The sequence below is a fragment of the Pleurodeles waltl genome, chromosome 11 (assembly GCF_031143425.1).
Source record: "Pleurodeles waltl isolate 20211129_DDA chromosome 11, aPleWal1.hap1.20221129, whole genome shotgun sequence".
Taxonomy (NCBI): domain Eukaryota; kingdom Metazoa; phylum Chordata; class Amphibia; order Caudata; family Salamandridae; genus Pleurodeles; species Pleurodeles waltl.
The window spans coordinates 485,693,914-485,708,143 of record NC_090450.1 but is presented as its reverse complement, the minus strand read 5'-3'; the positions used below and the strand labels follow the sequence as shown (position 1 = coordinate 485,708,143).

Here is a 14,230-nt window from a genome sequence, read left to right as displayed (position 1 = left end):
ACCTGCCCCTTACACAATTGGCGTAGTGGCTCGATTTACGGACCCAGACATATCCAGTAAGTGTTGATATTTCTGTGCTGTGTTGTGTTTGCAGCTGTTATGTGATTGACTCATGTGTGTTGGACACATATCAAGGTATGATCTGCTGGCACATGATCTGATATGTAACCTGACTGGAGTTTCACTTTTTTTTCCATATTTGAGTTGGACAATCAGTAGCGTATAATCATATTTTAGGATTGTAGTGCAGGCCTTTAGGCATGGCCACTTGAATAGGGTGACAGTTGTTGTTAAATCTCTTGTAAAGAAGATTTGGCAGAGGGTCATTTTCATGATTTAGTCAGCAAGTCATATCCTGAATCTCACTGAATAGGGGTGCCAAAGTATTACCCACAGACTTGAGCCTCCCTGTTCACTAATGAACATGTTTGACTGTATGTTTGACTTCCTAGCAGCATCTACCTCCAGATGTTGTGCTACGCGCATGTGGCACTTGAGTACAATGTCATAGGTGTGCATGCAGCTCATGCCCAGATGTGCGCTTGCATCTATCTGCTTGTTGTGGGACAGGTATTGGTGGTATCAAATGATGTTGACAATTGTCTGCAATCACAAACATAAATGTGGATGGGATTGTCCAAGGTTTGTGTATATCCTAGTTGGACACCCTCCTTACCTGTAGTGGACTGACTAAACCCATGTACAGCTGTCCAAAGCTTCCTGGGTGCCCTTGATGTTTGAAAGTATGTGTTGCTTGTCCATCCCCCCCTGAGGCACAGGCTTAGGGTTATGAAATGTGTACCTTGATGTGATGATCCAAGTGTAGTACACAGACATGTAAATCTGCAAATCACTTGTCCCAACCTAGGATACCCACTCTTGATTAGCAACTGCATACCATCCTGGCAATTCCATTTACAAATCACAGACCTTGTAGCCCTTGATTGTCATCCAGAAGATAGTCATTAGTTGCCCTCTCACATGTGGAGGACTTGTAGCAATGTTACGTGACTAATGGCTGAACAATGATGCTTAGATCATTTAAGCTGGTCCACATCTTTTAGACCATCGCTGTGCTGTTAGATAGGACATGTGTAGGCTGCATTGGCATGTACTTCCTAAGGGAGAATCTGTGATCTGTATGGTGATATGGCCTGTTTCAGCTACATTAGATTTATTGCCTGATTCTCATCAGTAGTTGTGCCACACAATGATGTACCTAATGTGTGGCTTTATCTTTTTTTAAATGCAGCCAATATGGATGCCAGCCCGAATTGTGAATTTCAGCAGAGGGCGATGCGTTACCGCCACATTCTGGATGTGGAGTCTGGGTTCTGCAACATGGCACGGCGTCATCGCCATGAAAGAGCCTCAGGGGTGTGGAGGGCATTTGCCCAAGGGGGCCCTTTTGTGTCCACAACAGCCGCCACCACCAGCACCACCACTACTACCCAAGTGGCACCAAGGATGCCAGCCATCACTGCAGGACCGTCAACTTCCTCAGCTCAGCACTGACAGCAGCACCACCAACTGGACAACTCTCAACAACTGGCTCTCAGACCACCCCTGCTGCAGTCATTGACACTGGTGATTTTCATGCTATGCAACGTGACATGCAACAGATGTTGCGCAGACTGGACAGGCTGCAGCAGGAGGTGTCGCAAATAAATAAGAGGGTGCATGCTATTAAGAAGACCCTGCAGGAGGGCAAACTTGTGAATATGACACCCTCACCCATGATTCCCTCCCCTCCCTCCTCTTTCCTGGTTCTTTTAATTAGTGGGTTTAGGGGGCTTAGTGTTAGTTTAGAATAGTTAAAAGTGGTGGGTTGGGGGTTGAGGGTATGATATTTTTACATGTTCTTTTATGTGGGTGGGTGGGTTGTGGGTGATGTTGGAGTTTTTGTGTATTAAATTTTAAAAAAAAAGACATTAAAAAATATATTAAAAAAAATATGTATTTGTTTAGTATAAGATAGTATGTGTTTAGGTTAGTATATGTTGTCTTCCATCTGTCCCATTATATAAGGTGGGTGGGGGGTTGATGTTTAGAGTGTTTAGTTAAATGTGATAAGTATGTTTAGCTTAGAGTAGCTAGGGCCAGTTGTGGGTAATGTGTAGTTAGGATAGGTTAGGTTAGTTAAGGTGTTTCCCCTAGTTTTATCATCCTTTTTCACTGTTAAATATTTAGGTACTCTTTTAGAGTATGTGTCATATGCTTGGGGATCAGGGCCTTGGCATGGGTGAACAGTACCAATTTAGTATTTGCATTTGTGTTCCATCATGCATTCAAATCCCAATTGAGCTCTCACATTGACAGCTACACCAAAGCTACTTCTCTATGCATCTGCCATCCATTGCACCCACCACTCAAGGTTACTATGGTTCCCAATGTGTTGTTAAGTTTGGACAAATGTTTTCAATCTGACATACTTTGAGACCAGATTTGGTATTGAGGACACTGTGTTAAGTCTGCCTGCTGCCTGATGTTCATGTGAACCCTGATAGGGTGAGTGGTGGTATAATCTCATGCAGTATAGTATACATAACTCACACCTATCATTTGTTACATTGTACAGCCAGGTTACTTATTTGTACATACACTCATACACATCCATTCCTGCTATATGGTGTGTGTGAGGAAAAATTTGAGTCAAATGTCACATACGTAAAGATTGTCTGGAAGAAAAATTTGAAGACAATAATTTTCTGCTTAGACATCCCTTGAAGAAGGCTTATTCTGTCCAAAACAGCATTATACTGAATAGTTTCTATTTACCTCAGAATTAACCTTCAGGAAGGGCATATGATGGTACAGTCCAGACCACAGTGCATAGTTATCAGCCCACAGTCTTTCAGGGCAGTTGTATTGACATTCTATGGGCATTGACATGAGGCAAACATCACTATCTCCCTCACGTTTGATGTGTCACATTACACAGAGCCAAAGTGGTTGTGTAAGTGCTAATTATTTAAAAGTGCTGTAGTGCTATATTTACATTGTCCAGGATTGTGAGTCCAATAGTGTGCTACCTTCCATTGTGATCCTACACAAGTGCAAAAGGACATATCATTGGACATGCTGGGGTGAAGTGTTTTACAGTGCAGAGGGACATGAATTGCCAGTGAGGTAGTGAGAGACAATCACAGGGCATAGTGACAAGGTAAACAGTGGGCTGGAGAACAGTGCTTGTGAGCAGCTGTTGCAAGACTGGCATGTTACAAAGCACAGGACCTTGGTTATAAGTGGCCATGTGGCAGGGACTAGTGCTACCGGGTACTCTTATGGGTGAAGGTGATCTGTTCCACGTCTTCATCTTCTGATGTGTGTGTTGTCTCCTCTGCCCTTGGTGGCGGTGGGTTTGAAGGGGCCACACACACTTCAGTGTTTGAAGACGTGGAGTCAGAAATCCCGGTAGCTGCTAACTGCAGGGCTATTAAGGGCAGTACTGCAGCAAGGAGGAGCTGCTGGTTCTTAAGGATAGCAGCTACATCACTGTGGTAGGCAGCCAGGTCGGCCCTGAGGGGGTCAATATTGCATTTGTGCACGTGTTGAAAGGTTTGTTGTTGGAGGTGTTGTGTTAACTCTCTTACTGCTGTGCTGGTTTCCTTCACACTTTGTTGATGTTCTTGCAAGATTGATGTTCGCCCTTGCATGGCTGCTGCCTGTTCGGCAGTTGACATCATGCACGAATGCACCCCCTTTAGCTGGCTGCCATATTTTGCATCCCTACCTGCACCTCCTTGGCTAACTCCAGCTGTACTCCAACTACAGTCCTCTCAAAGCTGGTGCCAGTGTCGTCAGGGTCCTCAGCTGGGTTGGAGCTGGCAGGTCATACAATTGGGGTGGTGGTTGGGTCCTCTGTGATGGCTGCTGTATCTGTGCTCCTCCTTGCAACTGAAGGTGGGGTCTGGAGGGTTCCAAGGACATCTTGGAGGGTCTGCTGGCTGTTTGTCAGCTTGTCATCCATGTTATCAGGGAAGTCCAGGACAGGCCAGGAGAGTCCAGGAGAGCCATTGTCCTCTGCAATGAGATATAGTACAATTAGTGTGTCTGTGTCTGTGTTGTGGCATTTGTAATGTGACGTGCCTGACTTCCTATTAGTTGTACATTGTGATCTTGGTTCCTGTTCATTGTTCCTGTCTTTAATATTAGCATTCTCCCAGGTCTATGCCCCACCTGCATTTCACATGTAGTGTGGGCAGTTTGGGGAAATGTCAGCGTCATGTCCTCTAGGTGTAGGTTCTGCCCAAATTGTATGTTGCCACCTTCTTGTCATATTCAACCCTCCGTCTACTTCCATTCTCATGTTGTAGCCTTACACTGGCTATGGGTGTTCTGATGGCGCTTGCACCACACTTAACAATGGGGAACTGCCCCAATCTCTGATACTTCACATCCAGCTACATGTTGCTGGGACCTAGCATATACTATGTATAGCATTGGCATGGCACACTACAGATGTCAGCCTTGGTAGTGTGTAATGTTGATGTTGTGGAATGTGTGCTACATTGGATTGCACTGATGGTCCTAGCAGTGTTCCCTTTCCTCGTCTGACTGTGCGTGTGTATTTCACTAGCCAGTTACATATGTCCTCCCCCTCAATGCTGTTTTCTGAGCAGTATAACAGTTGGGATGTTGCATGGTGTCATTGCAGCTATTGTGACCCAGGCACAGGATGGACCCTGACATATGCAGCATGGGTATGACATTACTGCTGTGTACCTCATAATGTTTATGACAATGTCTGAAGTGTGTAGTGACTATGGACATTCACATTTGACTGGTTTAGCACATTTTTATTGATTACAGGGGATTAATGACGTTGTCATCCGGGATTAATAACGTTGTCATCCTGAACCCTCTACTTTGGGTGTGCTTGATCCATGGGCACGTAACTGCCATTAGCTACTTGATCTGCACACACAGCAGAGGTGGTAGTGCCAACTGTTGTCAATGTTAAATTCCACTTGCGGATATGGCCTGAGACTGTTAATTGATCCCTAGTTCATGTAGGGAGAATACCCGCTGTCATGTGACAGCAGGTCAGTTTTACGTTATACCCTACCCTCCTGGACTGGCTTTACCTTTACATCATCCTTGGCATGGAAGCATACCCCAATGCAAATGTTGTTGGTGTAGTATAGTACTGTGCCCCAGGTTACCTCTGAACAACCTATTCCACTCCCTGAATATCATGACTTCCATGCATTGTGTAGTAGGTAGCCCCCCACTTACAGTTTACAAATAGCCATTTTAGTTTCCCATGCCACTTACCCTGCATATGTGTTGTCTCCTGGTAGTCTGTGCTGTCCTGTCCTTGAATCCCTGTGATGATCTCCTCAGGGATGATGGCTGCCACCATCTCCTCCATGTGGCCTAGGGCCTCCTGCGGTGCTGGACTCCCACTTCGAGTCTGCAGTGCTGCCTTCTTGTTCCTGGCCATCTTTTCCTTGGTCCTGCGCTTGCAGTCATGCCAGCATTTCTTGCACTCGATGACTGATCTCCGTACTTCTGCCACACTGTTTATCTTGTCAACAATTTGTTGCCAAATTGCCTCTCTCCTCCCAATTGGCAATTTAGAGGTGACAAAAAGTTGATGCTGGTGTTTTGTCATCTCTTTCACCAGTATTTCCTGCTCCTCTGCACTGAAGCAACACTTCCTTTTCTTCTTCTCCCTCTCCTGGGTCTTGTGTGGGTCCTCCTGGCTGGTTCCTGGTCGTCTGTCATCTTCCTGGGGTTTCTCACAGATTCTGGGATCCATTTTGGCTCTCCTTTGCACATTTTGCAGAGTTTGTGCTGCTTTATGACGCAATTGCGTCAAAAAATGCCGCCTATCCGGTTTGCGACGTCGTAAACTGGATCAAAGTAATTTTCACTGCATTACTGTCTTTTTCTTTACGACTTGACACATTGGTTTGAGTAAAAAACACACACCAGTGGTTTGCGCCGCCGTGCGTCAAAGTATAAATTTGACGCCCGAGCGGTGCTAAGAAATGGCGTTAAAATTTTTGACTCAAAACTGCGTCGACCCAGTTTTGCATCAAAAAGTATAAATATGGACAAAGTCTCTATATGCCTTCTCTTCCTAGAATGTTTCCTCTTGTTCAGGAACACTAGCACAATTGGAACAGTAAAGCCCAAAAATCAGCAATCCATCTGAAATTCACAAACTGCTATGCGCTATTCACCAAAAACGCAGGTAATTGAGGCTCTCTATGTCCGAATCACTTGAAAGAGCCATGACCAGCCCGTGCATGTACACCCCCTTTACCAATGTGCATGTGCATCCAAACGACCCAGAAGACAGGTGTCCGACTCCATTCAACTTGGGACCTCTCATTGCAAACAGCACACACAAGCCAGGCCATCCACGTGTCTCCCGGTAAGCCACACAGACCAAAAGATGCATCTTCCAACCGGCCAGCATCTCCGCCCAGGTGAAATGCTGGCAGAAGACAAAATAACACCATAGGATCACCAGAGCCCTGCCGGAGTAGCGCCCATTCCTGGTCCTCTTCACCTGATGGCACGACAGAAAAAAGAACAGGAGGAATGATGGGTAGATACTGCTTATGTAGCTTCCAGTAGGATGGGTAAGGCAGTAGTTACTAGCTTTCCTCTGTTCTTTTTTCTGTACAGTGATAGGATATATGATGTGATGAAGGGGACAAGAGGGGCCTGGGGGTAATGTGGGTTTCTAAATTGTGATTTTGTAGTTCTTAAGGTTCCTTTCATGCCCACTCAACCATTCTAAATGATATAAATATTGAACACACATTATTTCCTATTTTCAGGAACCGCTGACAAGTCTCACTTTTGTAGTGAATCCTAGTTTGTTTTAATGGGAAACAGGAGTTAGCTTAGCCTTTGGCTTGCAGAGTAGTGCCCCTGTCACCTAGTGACTCTTACCCTACTTAAATTGCTCTGTTTCAGCGCATTTATTTAATTCAATCTTTTAAGATGGCAGCCTTGTTTTTAGTTAGGCCCATGTTTTAGTTTGGCGTTATCTGTGCCACCGCGCTAAGGCATCAATATCAAGCCACAAGGATGAACAAACTGTAGGTGTTCACAATAGGTACTTTCCCTCTTCACGCCTTCGGAATTGTTTATATAAATTACCATCCCAAGCATATAGTGTTATCTATTGTTTGGGAACAGACCTATGTCAGGGGTCCAAGCAGATCTGTATAAATACTCCTCACTTAAACAGACAGTCAGAGTGATTGCGACAAGATGCCATCACTGCTATTGATGCTGCACATCACCTTGACGCTGACCCAGGCTTCGTGTCCCTATGGAGTCTGAGCTAGAGACCTCATTCCAAGGTAACGAGGGCCGGGGTGCTCTTCTCATGGACATGGCATTGGCAGATTGGGTTTAACACACCTAGCTCTCTTTGAGGTTAGAGATTTGGTAAATGACATTAGGGTATTAGGACATATTTCATAACTCATGTCTATTCATGATATTGCAAGATGGTGGGGATCTTTATACTAATGACTCTTGTCTTTACCATTCTGTTTCTTGCACTGTTCATTATCCTAATCATTGCAGCCCATGCAGATTATCATAGATTGCAGTTTTGTTAAAGAAAACCTATTGAAACCTCACTGCATCTTCTTCATTGCCTGTGTTTGAATGAGACATGTTGTTCATGTGAGAAAGGGGTAATCTCTGTTTAACCACAACACTCCCTGAGTTGTCACACTCTTGAGTCCATGCGTAAAGGCTGCCACAAATCACCTTTTACTGTTTGGGTTTCTGGTGAGGGGCTGCTGGTGAGCTGGGAGGGTTGGGACCACAGTTGCGACTTGTGGGACTGCTATAGTCACCTACAAATATAAGTACTGTCATCCTTAAACCAGCAGTCTTGCGTAGAGCACGAGTCAAACTACGACACTTTCATGACTGGTGGTATCCTCTTCAAGATTCCAGGTAACTTCAACTGTATTCTCAGGATATGTCCACTCCCATGTATTCTTATTTTCTGAGAATGGTATATCCCAATGACTTAAAGTTTATATTAATCTCTAAAACATACACACACAATCTTTAAAATGAATGCAACTACTTATCATATTCGAACAACGTAATAATTAAGACCAACTTACATTGCTATAGTGATGAGAAGCATGTGTGAAGATTTGAAGATGACGTAACCAGCATAGGAAGCCCAGATGTTACTAGTAAAATCCATTAAGTACAGAGCTCCACTACTGACTGCTGAAAACAGGCTTAAAGCGAGTTCTCCCCAGATACTCCAGTCAAGTTTAACATAGCCAACGGCAAACGTAGCAAGGGCTCCTGAGAAGTATCAAAAACATAAGAAATGCTAAGATAAACACTGTGCCACCAGAAATTATAAATAAGCGATAGATTCTATTTGATTTTATTCAATTGTATTGCAATTTAAATGAATAACCTCGACAATATCTGAATCGAACCAGCATAAAAATATTTATTCAATATTAGCAGTCATTTCATTTATTATTTGTTACTAGAATGTGCAATATTTGATCATTTTTGTTATTTGTTATAGCCTCTCATACAGAACAAAATAGCATCAGCACCTTTCATTTTAGATATTCATTATTATAATGTTGTAAACCCAAACTGTTAACTCCCATTGCATTTAGATAAACACAAATGTATACAAGCAGAGCATCAAGAAATATTTGCAAGATATCATCTGGTACACCAACAAGTGTTAGGTTTTATTACGTTTTCTTAGGTTACACAGTTTGGAGTTGCAAAAGGGAACTTTGGGCAAAGGAGACACCTGGTTACATATCCTTCTCTGTGGATTTCAATCCAATTGGTCATAGAAATTATTTGGCCTTTTCTGATAAGAAGTTTGTGAGCAAGGTTTTCTACTTTAGTAACCGATTTCAAGAAATTTAGGCCCTCATTACGACCTTCAGCCGCCCGCCAAGATCGGACCGCAGGGAGGCCGCCAATGTGGCCGCACCCCCACCGCGGCCATTTGGAGATCCCCGATGGGCTGGTGGGTGGAAACCTAGTTTCTGCCCGCCGGCCCAGCCGGGATCTCGGTCGCAACACAGGAGCTGGCTCCAAATGGAGCCCGTGGTGTTGCGGCCGTGGGACGGGTGCAGTTGCACCCGTCACGCTTTTCACTGTCTACATAGCAGACAGTGAAAAGCTGCACGGGGCCCTGTCAGGGGGCCACGCAACTCAGCCTTTTCCTGGCGGTTCAAACCACCAGGAAAAGGCTGGCGGTAGGGGGACTCGTAATCCCCTGGGCAGCGCTGCAAGGACATTGTGGAGGGAAACCGCCGGCCCGGCGGTGCGTCCGCGGCATCGTAATTCCCTGGGAAGCACGGCCAGCCTGTTGGCGGTGCTTCCTCCAGAACAGCCCTGGCGGTCTTGGACCGCCAGGGTTGTAATGAGGGCCTTAGATTGGTAATCATTTTCTAGGAAGAACTACAATAGCTTGTGGTGTACTTCAGGGCTCAATCATAGCAGATACAAACAATACATCGATGACAAACAAATCTACCTAAAAACATTCACATTTGATGAGGATATATCTTCTCCATGTACATGGTATGAGAGATTGCATAACACTGCATTAAAGGAAATCTTCCTCCACAACCTTTCATTGAAGTACATATTTATTTCCACTATTAGATTTACTGAAACTCAAAGGTATCCTGCCTTCAGCTGTATCCTGGCTTCACCCTAGATGCTATTCTTACTCACATGCTACACATGAACATGGTAGTAAAGTCTGCAAATTTCTAACTTCACTTCAATTTTTAACTTCTCTCTCTCAAAAAACAATCAAGTATCTCATTTCAGAACATTTGATTACAGCAGTTCAATATCTAATTGCCTCCATAATGGACTCCAGGAATGCTCACTTAGCAGGTGCCCTGTTGACATTGCTCACCAAATCCAGACACTACATTCTGCAGACAAACTAATAATTACCAGAAGTAAATGTGTATTATGTATCAACACATTTCGCCATGGACACAGAGTTGGTAAAACCATTTGATAAATCAGGGCTTTAATTGGCTATCAATAGCTACAAAGATCAAATCATCAAATCAAAATTATGCTGCCACATTTACAAAGCTATTAAAAGCCATTTGCTAGGAGAATGTCCCTTATTTATCAGAGCTTTTCTCACTTTGAGGGAGTGAAAAGAGAACTCAGAATCCTTGAGCTACCCCAATTCAGAACATCAATTGCCTAGAAACATTGGTTTCACCACTACTTCCTGGAACTCCCTGACTCTCGACACCACATCAAAGTTCATGAATGTCACATTTTCTGTCTCTTCTTGCTCTACTGCCCTTGCCTCCAAAACACAGACAGCAAATGTTCGACAATATTATCCAAATTCAATGCTTTTCTATCATTTCAGATTAGAGTTTCTAATAGTTATCTGTAAATCGCTGTTACTCTTCATGTAGTGATGCAAGATTGTAAATCAAAAATAGTAATAATAAAGAGGGAGTGTGTTTGTGTCTTGCAGTCATTATCAACATCTGTATAAGTTTATTTAGCTTGTCCTGTGCTCAGTGGGCTGTGTTTTCCTGTTGTTGTGTTTTTTCCCTTTGTGGCATTGTTCCATTAGTAATGTGTCCTTTTGTCGTGTATTAGTCCAAGTATCATGATTATTCTCAGCTCCCTGGTGCTGTGTGTGCTGCTAGATTATTTGATCAGAAGTTGAATGTTTCTCCCTGATCTGATATGAGATTATCTCTGTGTCAGTAATTTCTGAGGGATAGTTGGAGTTTGTCCTTCTCTCTTTCAGTGTTGGTGTGTCCCATCACACAAGAATGTTAAACATCTCTAAAAAAATAATGTGATATTAGTACCGAAAGCAACTTCATTTGGTCTACTTTCAGGTTACCAACCAAGCAAACACACCAATGTTATTATTAAAGAAAAATGACAAAAAGGTTACGGAAAAAGTTCAGCTGGAAGCGAAATATTATTGTAGTGCAAAACCTAATAAAATCCCAAATGTGCCTGTTATGCTTAATTGAGCAATCACTGTCACCACTTGCACTGTTCATGACACATATCCGACCCAGGTGAACTTTTCCTTTCAAACCTAGAATAACTTGAATGTTCATGTGATTTGGTTGATTAGAAGACTGCCGAAAACAATGTGGCACATTGAGTTTGAAAAACATTCTCCTTTTGAAAATGTTGATGGCCATTCACAATGATAAACTTATATGTGGTAAAGCTACATATGTAGGTTTAGTCGTACATTTTTGAGTAGCTTCACTGCTTCTAACTATTTACAATTTCTTAGTGTAAACTTTCATGTCCAAAAGTGTAAACTTTCATGTCCCCACCGCATACAACATATATGAAGTAAGTAAACACCTATTCTAAGACTGTAATGTTGCTACCAGTAGCAAATTACGACTGTATTTGATGTCCTGCATACTTGGCAGAGACCGCTTCAGGCGGGGCGGGGATCTCACATGGCAGAGTATATGTATTTTAAATATAGAGAATTTTTGAAGAAGTACTACAGCACTAATAAAATACATTTTAAATTTCAAATGTAATTAATTGCGCAAATTAAATGTATTTTAAAATAAACACCTACTTAAAGTAGAATGTTTATATTTGCTTATTATGCATTAAAGATTATTAAAAGTTATGTACAAATTACATTATTTTCATTTAAAAAAAATGTAAAACATTAGTTTCTCAGTTATTTTTCAATTGATAAAGATCATTAAACTATTTCAAAATAAAATAATATTCATGAGTTTAATTTTTAACATACATTAGTTTTCTATATATTTTTTAAACATTTAAACAGTTTATGTTAAAATTACTTATTTTATGTCCCTACAACCATTGTTTTTGATAGGAGATGTTGTAGTACCTGTGAGTGGCCACATTTGGTATTGAACTTACTCTAGCTCTGAGCTGCAGTACATTCACATTTGCTTTGGGTCCTTTTTGGCTGTTGTAACTATAGAAGTGCAGTTTATGAGTAGGAAGGAGCTAGCCCTTTTTGGGTGGGTACATGTCCTTCCCTAAGCCCATTCCTAGCTGCCTCTTTACCTCTCCTTAAATGACCCAAAACATTTCCCCTTTAGTCATAAATATTCCCCATTTTCTAGCCACTGCCACATCCCTCTGACTTACAGTACTAAAATGTGTACCCACTTGTGCGGATATCTCTGCAGTAAGAGAGAAGATCTCTGCACATAAAGGAGTGGCACAGGCAGAGACCTCTGAACGTGGGTCTGTGAATAGCATTTTGTAGTCTTTAGCAGTACAATTGTAGAACTACTAACTGTACTACAAAATGCAGTTTGTGAATAGGTCCCATTAGAAGAGGTCCTCTGCATCAGTCCACGTGTGCTAAGGACAGCTCCAGGCTGTCCTCGCACATGAGGCAGGAAATCCATCTGGTGTGAGCACCAGATGTATTTCCTTTTATTTCGTTGTCCTGATAAAAATGCTACCCCACTTGTGTGACTTGGCCTAGAGCCTGCAACAGGCACAAATCAAACCAGGGTCAATGAGAGTCGTTCCACAAGACTCCCACTGACCTTGGTTTGATGCTTGCCTGCCACATTCACTAGGCTCAGCCACACAGGTTAGGTAGGATTTTTATGGGAACAAGTGGGAAAACACCAGGTGGTAAGAATCCACCATGTGGATTCCTGCTGATTTTGGAAGTTTACCTCATAGAAAAGCTAGGAAAATTGGCAATTTTAGGCAAAGTTTGAGGTTTGCAGGGTATTGTGGGTTAAATAACTTTGTAGGATCTATGCAAGGGATACTATTGTGGACTTCCCTGCGTGTCTAGTTTTCACAAATGCAGAGGTTTGCTATGTTTCCATGGGGCCCGGCTGAGCTAGGGCCCAACATCCACAGCTACACACTTTGCAAAAAGCGGGTCAGTTTTGAGTGGAAATATGTGCTGCATCCATGTTGCATTTGGGCCATTTCTTGTCACTGACAATAGACCTCCCCACACAAGTGAGGTACCATTGTTATCAGAATACTTAGGGAATTTCAGGGTGGAAAGAAATGTGTGGCTCCCCCCAGATTCCAGGACTTTCAATCACAGAAATATGAGGAAAATGTGTTTTTTAGTCAAAGTTTAAGGTTTATAAGGCATTCTGGGTAAAACAATCCTGAATTTTCATAGGTGTCTAGTTTTAAACAATGTACAGGTAAAAAATGTAGGTTTTACTAGGTGCCTACTGAGCTAGGGCCAATGATCCGCAGCTACCCATTTTGCAAAAAATTGGTCAGTTTTGAGTGGAAAAATATGATGTATCCATGTTGCGTTTTAGTCCATTTCCTGTTGCAGGCATCTAGCCTACCCGCACAAGCGAGGTACCATTATTATCAGAAGACATGTAAGGGCATACAATAGTAAGATATTTATTATTACCAATTAGAATTCCCTGCATTTGTGTCTTCCAATTGTAAGCCAGTGTGTAAGAAAGAAGATATTTTGAAAAATACCCTTTAAATCATATGCTTGTACGGGTGCCCAAAAAATTTGACATGTACAAATAACCACTGCTCATAAACTCAATATTTTGTGCCCATTTCAGAAATACATAGTTCACCTTGATGCCTATTTTCACTCAACCTCTTTCACCATATGAATTGGTCTCTGTGCAGTACACAATGAATAACTATTGTACGGTGGAGCTCAGTTTTTGGCTCTGAGTATCTTGGGTTTTTGGAGAAACTACATACCCTATATATCCCCATAACCGAAAGGGTCTAGTGGAGGTAATGATACAATGTTTTTGTAAATCGTCTGTTGTGACACAAAGTTACAGAAGAAAACCTATTTTTTCTTACTCTTTTTCAATATTTCTTTCTTTCAACTGTCATTTGTATTAAAAAACCTAGAGGAATCTACACATATAAGCCCTACACAAATTCGAAATTTTGTGACCTTTCGCACTACTTTATGCCTACACCAGGGATAATGTATGTAAAGGGGGGTGTTACCCAGTTGGGGGGGTGAACAATTGGTGCAAAGAAATCTAAGAGAATTCTTTTTGTCATTTTTTTCAGCACTTTTAAAAAGAGGCACACCATTGTCTACAATGGGCCTCAAAGGCCTTTGCAGGATTATCATCAATATTTTTTAACTGTAATCCTGCAAAGCTCCAAACTAGCATCCAAAAATTCTGATGCTAGTTCCCTAAGTATCTCCATGGTGCGCTGTATCTTAAATATGGTGCACACA

At 42.3% G+C, this 14,230-nt stretch overlaps 1 protein-coding gene across 1 annotated transcript in view; it reads right to left on the bottom strand.

The window, feature by feature from the left end:
- LOC138265113 (thiamine transporter 2-like) overlaps positions 1-14,230 on the bottom strand; it is a 238,088-nt gene that overhangs the window by 114,981 nt on the left and 108,877 nt on the right. The window contains exon 4 of the mRNA XM_069212655.1: positions 8,115-8,307. Within this exon, the coding sequence (XP_069068756.1) occupies positions 8,115-8,307 (193 nt within the window). The remainder of the gene's footprint in view (positions 1-8,114; positions 8,308-14,230) is intronic.